Source organism: Meles meles, chromosome 16, assembly GCF_922984935.1.
Source record: "Meles meles chromosome 16, mMelMel3.1 paternal haplotype, whole genome shotgun sequence".
Taxonomy (NCBI): Eukaryota; Metazoa; Chordata; class Mammalia; order Carnivora; family Mustelidae; genus Meles; species Meles meles.
In genome coordinates, this window is record NC_060081.1 from 37946262 (window position 1) to 37957000 (window position 10739).

Here is a 10739-nt window from a genome sequence, read left to right on the forward strand (position 1 = left end):
TGTCTACATCCTCTGGTCAAAAGAGTAGATTCTTATGGGTACTTAATGTAGATTTCCCTGAAAGTCTCCACAACTTTCATCCTAACCCCACCTTCCAGTGCATTTCTGAGGGTTCCTGACAAAACTTCTGCTCCAGTCAGCTGTTTCAGAGGGACACCCTTGAAGGGCCAGAGGGCAGAGTCCAGAGGTTCAGGCTCTAAAACCCATGAACCTAGTGAGGGTGGTGGGATTTTTTTTTTCTTAAATAAAAAACACACATTTTAAGAAATAATTTGAAATCCTTACGGCCGCATGATGCAGAAATAAATCCATCTTATTTTGACTTTGAAAATATTTTTATTTGAATAGTAAATAGTTATACAGTTGAAACAGTTCTATTGAAGCTTTCTATAAATAGCTAACAATTAAGAAAATAATGTATGTAGAAAAGAGATTGCATTTAAAAGTAAGAGCTGTCGGTTGTATGAGGGTTCCAGGGTCCCTCTAAGCAGAATAAAATGGTAGGTTGTCTGTAATTCGCTCAGATAGGTATAAAAGTTAAAACTTTTAACAGATCCCTTTAGAAAAAGGCTCTCTTCTAAAATGCACAGTGAAATGTCAAGAGTGGCAAGGGGCAGGGGGAAAGCGTACCAAAAAAAAAAAAAAAGATCTGCAATCAAATAATATAATCTTCATAATTAATATAAATAAATAAAGAATAAATAACAATTACTCATAAATCAACATATACATTTAGAGAGAACTCATATAGTCCTACCTCAACAAAGATGATCAAACCAAAGAGTCTTATGTGAAGTATTGAGGCAGTTTCTACAGCATTTTCTGAATATTCCCTTCCCTCCCCCCAAAAACAATCCCAAACAGACAACAGTTCAAGGCATTTGTGGCTATACTAAAGAAAACTCTTTTTTAAGCAATTTGATTTGTTCACATACAAAAAGGTAAAGCCAGACTCCAGCAGTTCACAAGCCATAATAAAGCTAATCGTGTGGGAAGTTCAATTTACAGCCTGTGAAATATAAAGGCATTTATTCCTCAAGATTCACCCAAAACAACCCGTACGCTACATACATAGAGAGCAGAGACTGGTAGGCGAGAGCAAACCGCATTTCTAGACCATGAACACAGCGAATACTAGCAAGAAAAACAGCTCTCCGCTCCAAGGGGGAAGCTTCCAACCACGAGACAAACGCGTACAGCTTTTCTCTCTTGTACAGAAGAGATTGGCTCCTGTTGCGCCAAGTGGGGAAAGGGGACACAACGCAAAACCGGTGGGGGGTCCAAAAGGAGTCACAACGAGAGGATCGGGGTTACCGTCACGCCACACCGAGAGAAGCGGAGACAACACTTTCACCGGGGGTGGGCACCCCCGGCGCGGACGCAGGTTCAGGGCGCGCAGGGCGCGCTCTCCTCGTGGGTCTCCAAGAGAAGGCACAGTTCCGGGGCGGGGAGTGGGGGCCGGGGTGGAGCGCGCGTTCTAGCAGGCCGGACGCACGGGGACCTGCAGGAGGATCACCTGTCTGTTCTCGGACGGGTGGCACTTGTTGATGTGCCGCGTGAGACCGGGCGAGCTGTAGAAGGTGGCCGGGCAGTACTTGCAAGGGAACACCTGGGCGGCGTGCAGCAGGCGCAGGTGGCGCTCCTGGGCTCCCTTGCTGGGGAATGTCTCCCCGCACACCGGGCACAGGTGGCACTCGGCAGACGCGCTCAGGCCCAGCACGCCGGCCGCCTCGCCGTCGCCGGCCGCCTCCTGGGGCGCCTTTTCATCAGGCCCAGGGTACAAGGCCAGTAGGTCCTCAGCCGGAGGCGCAGGCGGCGCGCCCTTGGCCTGCAGCGCCTGGTGGTGCGCCAGCAGGTGCTTGCGCAGATAGGCCTGGCGGCGGAACTTCTTGGCGCAGTGGTGGCACTCGTAGAGCCCGTCCTCGGAGCCCGACTCGGACACGCCGCCGGGGCTCGGCGTGTCGCGGTCGCTGCCGCCGCCTGTCGCCTCCCGCGCCTCAGCCCTGGCAGCGGTTTCAGGCTCGGACGCGCGGGCGGCAGCGGGCGCAGGCCGCGGTTTGTGCCAGCGGCGGTGCGAGGCCAGGTTGGCGGGGCAGCTGAAGACCTTGGCGCACTCGGGGCAGCGGTACTCCACGCGCACAATGCGCGAGCACTTGTGCTGCGCCAGCGCGAACGGGTCGGCGTACTCCTCCTTGCAGAGCTGACAGATGAACTCGCCCAGCGGCCGCGCCGCGCCCCCCGCCCGGCCCCGCGGCGCCTCCACTGGGCCCTCCTTGATCTTGAGCCCCAGCACAGGCGACGTGGTCACCTCGTCCTCGAAGTGCAGCTTGCGGATGGCTTTGGGCTTCTTAGCGCCCGGGGCCTTGGCTACCTTGGCGGGCGGCTCGGCGGCGGCGGTGGGGGGCGCGGGCCGCTTCCCCGGGGGCCGCAGGGAGGCGGCGGGGGGCAGCGGGGGACCGGGCCCTGGGCCGCGGGCCGCCTCGGCGCCCGCGGAGAACGCCGTGCCCATCTTGAGCTCGGCGGGCGCAAAGAGCAGCGGGTCCCCGCCGCAGGTGCCGCCGCCGCCCGTGCCGTTCGCGCCGGCGCCGCCGCCGCCGCCGCCTCCGAGTAGAGCGGCGGGCGTGGGGAAGGACTCTGCGGAGACCGGTGACCCGAGGTTGAAGCTGCGCTCGAAGTACTTGTGCTTCTCGTGCTCGCGGCTCACCGGCCGCGTGGGGCTGTAGAGCGGCGCTGGGTGCGCGGCCTCGGGGTTGCCAAAGTGCGCGGCCCGCGGGCCCGGCGGGGGCGGCGGCGGGCCCGGCGCGCAGGCGAGCGCGGCAGCGAGCGCCGCATGGGCGCGCTCGGCCGGCGGCGGCAGCGGTCCCGGTCCGGGGTTCGGCGCTGGGGGCGAGGCGCGGGCGCCCCCGCAGCCAGGCGAGAGCAGCAGCGCGCGGTCGCCGTCCTCGCCGCCGCGGACCCGGTAGGACACGGGCGTGGACTTCTTGCTGCGCTTCACCAGGAAGCCGCGGGGCATGTTGGCGCGGCGCGAGGACAAGGCACTGGCTCGGTCCCACCTCCGCGCTCGGCCCTGGCGGCCCTCAGTGCCCCCGGCCCATGGCCCGGACGCGGCGGTTGCGGGACTCGCGTGGCGCTGGCGGCGGATCGGCCCGGCTCTGCGCCCTGCACGCGCGTCCCTGTCCCCGGGCCCGGGAGCCGCTCCCTTTTAACTGGGGGAGGGGGCCATTGTTCTCGCCTCCCGCTTCCCCCGGAGCCAATCAGCGCGCCCGCAGCTCCTCCGCCTGGTCGGGTGGGAGGGCGACGGGGCGGCAAAAAGGAGGCCGGGACTTGGGGGTCGCCCGGTAGGTGCGGCAGATGTACCTGAGGGCGCGGGGCCCCCGCGCGCGCCCCGCTGCCGCCCCGCCCGACGCCGCCGCCCCGCCCGGCCCAGGCACACGCCCGGCCCCGCCTCCCTTCACGGTCTGCTGCTCCTCTATGGGGAGGCGCACGTGCCTGGGCTTTGTGTCTCTCCTCCGGGGGGCGCGGAGCCGCCAAATGGGCCCGTCCATCAGCACGACAATGCACGCCCCCCTCCCGCGCGGGGATTACCCGCGGGTCGCGAGCAAAATAGCAACAAAGGAGAAGAATGGCCCCAAATATGTCAGGAGGGTTCAATCCGCGAGCCGGAGCGGAGGGGGAAGTTGTGCGCGCTGATTGGGTAGGGGCGGCGGTGGGCAGCAGCAGGCGCCAGGGAGATCTGAGTGCGGCTGCTGGAGCGGGAGAGGGGTCGGGGGAGGCGCAGGGACTCCGCCTGGTGCCTGGGAAATAATAAAAAATCGAAAATAGCGACAAAGCCCGGACGGCCGAGAGCCTCGGCCGGGTGGGCCACGGGACCGAGGACCTAAGCGAAAATGGGACCCTAGGCTTCCAAACTTGGGTAGAGGATTTGGCCTTCAGGCTGCAGCCAGGGGCGATGTTTGCGTCCAAGGCCTTCGTGCGCCCGTGTGCGTCTGCAAGGTTTTATCTGGAGTTTTAGGAACAGTTGGCATCGCACTTCTTTAATCGCCAGCAGACGCAGCCCTGGGGCGGGGCGCGGTGAGGGGGGTGGTGGTGGTAAGTTAGGCTGGGTTTCAAAAGGAACTTGAATTTCTGAACTTTTTTTTTTTTTTTTTTTAAGTTCTCAGAGGCTCAAGGATTGGCACCTAGGCCACTCTGAGCTTCCGTGAGGCGCAGGGCTGGGTTGATTCGGGAGGAGTTGGCCAAAGGCCGAAACGCGGGGCGCCTGGGTGGCTCAGTGGTTTAAGCCGCTGCCTTCGGCTCAGGTCATGATCTCAGGGTCTTGGGATCGAGCCCCGCATCGGGCTCTCTGCTCAGTGGGGAGCCTGTTTCTCCCTCTCCCTCTGCCTCTCTGCCTACTTGTGACCTCTCTCTCTAATAAATAAATTAAAAAAAAACATTTAAAAAAAAAAAAAAACAAAGGCCGAAACGCGCGGTCGGCCGCGTGCGCCCCACTGAAGTTGGTTTCCGCTCTCCTCGCGCCGCCTCATGCATTTTCATTCCGAGCGGGCATTTTGTCTGCCGGCTGACATCAGATGCTAAATCAAGGGCTCCAATCAAGGCGCAGCGGAATAAAGGGGCCTCCTGTCTGGGCGCGGGGGCCCCCCCGGAGCCGTGCCCCCTTCACCTTTGTGAAGGAAATTAACCTCCCGCTATTGAGCGCCGGTCGCGGCCAATCTGGACGCAAAAGAGACGCGTGCTGCCGGCCGGGGGGAGGTGGGGGCAATCTGTCCTCAGAGGCAGTCTTCGGCCTCGGAGAGGACAAGCTGCCTCCCCCCCTTGCCACCAGGAAAAGACAACAACGGAGATCCACACACTCACAATCCCCTACCCACCACCTCGGCAGCCCCGTTTGGACCCAGATCGGGCACTTTGCCTTCGTCCTCTTCCCAGTCCAGCCCCGTGGAACACAAAAGGCAGAATCTCCGGCGTACCTGGGCAGAACCCCAAGAGTGCAGAGTGGGCCTGATCACCCATCACTAGAGAACAAATAGCAAAGCCGCAGAAAATGTTATGTTGTGAGGAAATTGTCACTCACTTTATTGAGAGAGAAGGAAACGGACAATTCTTTCTGGAAAATTCTGCGTACCTATATAGATTATGCTGAGTTTTGTTATGTTTACTGCCACTGAAGGTATTTAATTGTTTTTGGATTTTCCCTCTAAAAATACCCTGGTGGGGAAATTAGGCAGATTTGTTTTTCCCAGAATCCACATGAGTAATAAGTTGTAATGGGGAAAACTGTTAGGCTTATTTAATCAAAGGGTTAATCAAGTTGGTTAATCAAAAGGAAAGATGTTTGATTTTATGTTTGTGATTTTTTTTTTAAGCTCAGACTAAAAAGAGTAGAATACATATAATGGAATATATTTTGAAAGCTCTCACCCTCGTTTTAAAAATGCTAATTGCGGTGAATGCTAGTCCTCAAAAAAAGTTAGAAATTCTAAAATGAGTTTGTCTAAAAGTTATAAATATGTTTCCATCTAAAAGAAACTGATGTTATTTCCTTGCTCTTTTGAGCGCTGATTAATACTGCTGATGAAATTAGAAGTAGGAGAGGGATTCCGGGACAGCGTTGGCCAATTTTATTTTCTAATCACGAATCCCATCTGGATTGTGGAATAATAGGGCGGGGACTCGGCCCGCTGTCCCCAACTGACTGCGGGGTATTTGGGCTTGCATGTGTAACACGCTTTCATTCAACAGATAACAGTGAGTTAGTCACCTTGTGAATCCTTTAAAAATAACAACACCCATAATTGTAAATAGGGCGGGGGGGGGGGCGCGGCAAAAGAACCAAACCAAAGCAAAATCCTTCCTGAATGCAGCGAATTCAAACGGGTTCTGAATTAAGCCTAGAGGATCTATTGAACACTATTGAGATACTGAGATTCAATGGATCTTTTGCTTAGTTTGTGGTTTTTAGTCTTGCCAGGGAGAGTGAAATCTGCTTTCAGACGAGTGTGGCCAAAATAAATGGAAACTTGAAAGGTGCTAGTATTAGAAACTAATTTCAAATCTCAGGACTGGGGAAGAATTAGGCTGAGGGTGCGCGCACACACCAGCAACCTCCAAGTAGGTACAGCCTTGCACCTGGTCCTAAGTTTCGGTTGTCTTCTGAGTGATCTCATTTCTCAAAATCTGCGCGTCTGCAATCCCCCCTCCCTACGGGGCCATCGGGTTGAAACATTTGTCTTCTGGGAAGAGCAAAGCACCACCACGCTGCGCCCCGCGGCCGGCCTTTAAGCACTGCGATTCCGAGTGGGCGCCGCGTGGAGTTGGATGGGGAAAACACTGAGCAGTGCTTTGCCTCGCTCCAGACGATCTTCACCGGAGTCGGCGAGCTTAGGGATCCAAGGCAGGTCCCCAAGTGTCCTTCCCAGGCCTCAGGCGACTCCTCCCCTTCCTGTGGGGTCGGTCCTGAGCTCCGCTTTGGAAACATTCGGCAGCCTCAGTGCTTCTCGTCCTTGCAGACCCCGCTACGGGTTCTTCCTTTGACAGACGCAGGACTGGAGGCCGCGGGTGCTCTTTTTTTTTTTTTTTTTTTTTTTCGGTACTGGTGTCCCAGGCAGCCGTCGGGGAGAGCACCGGGGTTCACTGTGAACCCCAGCTGAAGAGTCTAGCTCCGGGGAGTTTCCCGAAAGCGCGAAGCTTGGAAATAGGCTCCAAAAGCGGGGGATTTCGGCCTAGGAATTGCCCGGTGGGGTGTCGCGCTGTCCAGGCGGTCACTGAGCTCCTGACTGGCGGAGACCGGAGGGTCCGCAATCCTACCGCGCTGCGCGTTTAGCGACATGCGGAGGGGCGACGGGGTTGACAGTGCTCCCCCGCCAACACCCCTACCCCATTCTGCAGTGGACCCTTCTCCGGGACTCACAGAAACCGCACCCCAGGCCCTCCCTGCCCACCTGCCGCGACCCGGCCTGAACCGCGCGTTACCGCCACCGAACCCGCAGTCAGGTCCCGGAGGGGCCCACGCCCCAGTGCGCGAGGCGAGCGCGGGGCCCGAGCCCGGGAGAGGCTTTGTGTTTGCAGGAATGAGGGGTTGTTGTGTCAGTCCCAGGGGCACGCGAGAGACACGCGCAGCCCGCCTGCCGCCCCGCCCGGCCGGGTCCGGCCTCCAGGCACCTTCCGGGCACCCGCCCGCGGGCCGCTGTCTTTGTTCGGCACATTAGCATAAAGCTGCCATGGATCTCTCGTTTAAATAATTCCACACAAAAGGAGAGTGCATGAAAGAGAGCGAACAAGGGAGAATCCGCGAGGCTGCGCCTTCCGCAGGGCGCGGGGAGGGACCGCGCTCAAGTATTTCCCTCCCCTCGAGTTTCGAGTGCCCCCGGCAATCTGCTGCGCACCCATTATTCGGCCTGGGGCCGACGGGGTGGCTGGCCGCCGCTTTTATCCTCCCTAGTGTGCCGTCGGGGCCATTGCACGCTCTGTGAAGTGCCCTCGGGGCTGTTTGTTTTTGCCTTGGGTGGGACCCTGGGAGGGGGGCCAGAGGCTCCCGGGCCCCGCAACGGGAAGGGTGGTGCTGACGAAGCCAGAAAATGTGGAAAAGCCATAAGCCGAGAATTATGCCAGTGAGAGCTGGAATGGCACAGAACGGACCGGGATGACATTGAACGTGGGGCACACGAGGGAACTGCTTGCACCTGTGAAGCGGCGGCCGCACTGCACGCGCGCCACCGTCTCAGAAAACGCAGCAACACCACCGGCAACAGAAACTGACCGGAAAGGGCACGGGACTCAGATCCTCCTCGTCGCCCGCCCCAGGCGGGACCAAAAGGTGGCCAGGCCCCTGTGAGCCAGAAGGGGCGCAAACTTCGCCTTGGCCTCAGTGCCCCTTTTCTTGTGGCTGCGTTGGGGTTTGGGTGTAAGTGTTCATTCCCTGCACCCACTGTCCCTCTCCTACCCCGCCCTCTCCCGCCCCTCCCTGCGACTATCTCTGGCCTCCCTCCTCCTCTGCCCCACTGTCCTCTTATTCCTCCCTTTCCTTCTTCTCCTGCTCCCCTAGCCTCTTTCTCCACCCCTCCGTCCCCTCATATCCTGACTTTCGCCCCCCCTCCCCGCCCCGCCGTGTCCAGCCTTCCACTTCCAGTCTGGCCACCCTCAACTTTCTCTTCCCCAGACTCTCCCCTTTTTTCTCTCTGGTTCTACCCTTGCGGCTCCCTCTCCCCACCCCCACCCCCACCCCCGTCCTTCTCTCTAGCTCTCTCTCTTCTCCCCTCCCATCGGCCCGACCGTCCCTTTCCTCCCCGACTCTTCTCTCCCCATCTCTTTTCCCTTCCCTCCTCCCTCCTTCTCCCCCCACCCTTCTCCCCCTTTCGCTCTACCCCCTCCCCGCAGGCCAACGTGTGTTATTTTATTTGTCTAGAGAGAGCCTATTTGTTCAGTGATGTGTGGCCTCCTGGCCGCCGGCTTTAATGGGGAATGCGGAGGCTTGGTTTCTGTGAACATTAGCATACAGCTGCCGGCTCGCGGCCCCGTCCCCGGCGCTCGCCGCATCCCAGCCTTATCATCACCTCTTCTCTCAACCAGAAAACAATCAACAGCTCCTCACAAGCGGCACTTTCCAGCCCCTCTCCCGGCTTCTTGGCTAGGGCTCTCTCACCCGGTGCTGGGTTCTCTTTCTCTCTCTCTCTCTCTCTCTCTCTCTCTCACACACACACACACACACACTTCTTCTAAGAGTAAATATTGACTGGCTGGCTTTACGTTTTTTCCTCCATGCAGTGCTCCCTTTCCCCTACCAGTTTTCTTTTGGCCTTCCTGTGATATTTGGGTGTAATACAAGGAGCCATTTTTGGAAACGGGGTGGGTAGCTTCTATCACACACCCGCATACCAGCATCAGAAGCCTCTGGAAACATGGTCAGGCACATGTGATTGCAGGCCTAAGACTTGGGGAAATTGGCTTTGGTGTTTTCTTGTCACTGTGCTTTGTTCAAAATGATAGAATTCCAAGATCAGCCTTCATCTGAGCCCAAGATGTCCCCAGCTCAACAGCAAATGTTGAAATACGCAGGGAGTTCAGGCATTCATCTGTCTCTACGGAATCTTTGCTCGCACACTGAAGTCCAAATATTGTTCGCTCGGAAGCCCTTTCTTTGGCAAGGCTTTATCATCAGTGAGGAGTAAATACCTTTATTCTCTTGAAACCCTTAACACAGCTAGTGTCAGGCCCAAATCAATGGCCCCTGGGTTCTTCTCTATTCTTCTTACCGAAGTTGTCCCAGGGTGGTAAAATGCTGAAGTCCACACAGAGATGCCAAAGTTCCTGCCCAGACTTGGGAAATCACTCACTTTGTGAATGTGGACAGCTGTGAGAATGACCTCCTCAGACATTTTATAGACTAAAACCCATTCTGCACATTTTCCAAATCCCAGCCTACTTTTTCAAAAGCAGCAAAGAAAAACTTACTGTCACATGAATGCGTGATGCAATTTTAAGGTCTGCATTGTCATGTGAGATCGCATTTGTGTGACTAAAAGGCTTTCAAGGGTAATACTTGGTCGCAGAAATCCTAACCCTTGATCCTTTTTGAGGTGGTTGTTAATCTCCACCCACGGGTCCCAGGGTCTGTCACAGAAACTCACTCCTTTTCTGATGAGTTTCACCCAGGACCTCTCCGGGGAGGGAGTTGGGAGGGGAGGGGAAATAGATCCTCAAGCTGACTTATGTGGCAGCCCCTGAAATGTGGTTCCACGTGTGTTGGTTTGCAGTTTGAAGAGCCAACCGGTAGGGATTGTTCTCCCAGTTACACAGTTTGTAGTATGAGGCCGAAGCTGGACCTCCCTCTAAGTGACCCACACATTTGTGTAAAACATACATGTGAAGGATTAGCGGACTTTATTGCTTGCTTTTGCCTGCTTCAGAAAAATAAAACCTAGTGTTCTGGAACAATTGTCTTTTTGGGAAGTATCAGTTTGATAATGGGTGTATAATTCTGTAACACCAACTATGATTTTCCCTCCTAATAGCTGAGTGACAAGTGTAATTGTGCCAACTTTGGCTGAATGTTGACATAAATACAAAAAAAAATTGGAAAACTGGAATTGCATCCATGAAAACGATTTCAAACCCTGTTGATCAAAAAATTCTGCCGTGAATTGTGTCACACTATCTATTAAAAGAGATCCAAATAAATGAAAACTATTGTTGTTCCTGCATCCATATTTTTTTTAGTGGGCACTAAATTTGCTTTATTTATAAGAAAGAGGGTTTTTGAGCCATGTTAGAGGTGACATGTACCAGAGGTCCTGGTGCAAAGCAAGTGCTAAGGGTTAAAGGAAATGAACTGCGTTGATTGCCCAGTAGTATTTTTCTCATCTAAAACCTGTTAAAACATGTTAGCCTGCGTGACCTTAAGAGTTTTCGTTCTCATAACCTACAATGTCAAAATACAGAAATTGTGATACCACCTGCCTCATTTTCAAAGTTCACATAAACAGCTCTTATGACATTGGATTATAGGGCTAATTCCTCATCGTCTGTTTCACCGATTTTCCATACTGGGCTCAGTTTTTCTTTTTTTTCCTTCTTCTTCTTCTTTTTTTAATCACCAAGGAGTAGTACTGGTAAACAGGTGAAGAATTGAGAAAACTGGCGGCAGGGCATTTAGGGAAATTTTTCAGAATCACACTCAACGTAAAAACAAGTCTTGCACAGTGTATCCCATTTTATTGCTGAAATGGGTTATTCTGCACCGGAAC

The 10739-nt window shown here is 55.2% G+C and overlaps 1 protein-coding gene across 1 annotated transcript; it reads right to left on the minus strand.

Annotated features, from left to right (window-relative positions):
- Positions 1-345: 345 nt before the first annotated feature.
- INSM1 (INSM transcriptional repressor 1) lies at positions 346-3226 on the minus strand. The gene has a single exon (XM_045981149.1). It carries the CDS (start codon positions 3011-3013, stop codon positions 1478-1480), a length of 1536 nt encoding a protein of 511 aa, XP_045837105.1. The 5' UTR covers positions 3014-3226; the 3' UTR covers positions 346-1477.
- Between the last annotated feature and the right edge of the window lie 7513 nt (positions 3227-10739).

Excerpts from the sequence above, each read along its gene's own strand:
- INSM1 (XM_045981149.1), bottom strand. The coding sequence starts at position 3,013 with ATGCCCCGCGGCTTCCTGGTGAAGCGCAGCAAGAAGTCCACGCCCGTG.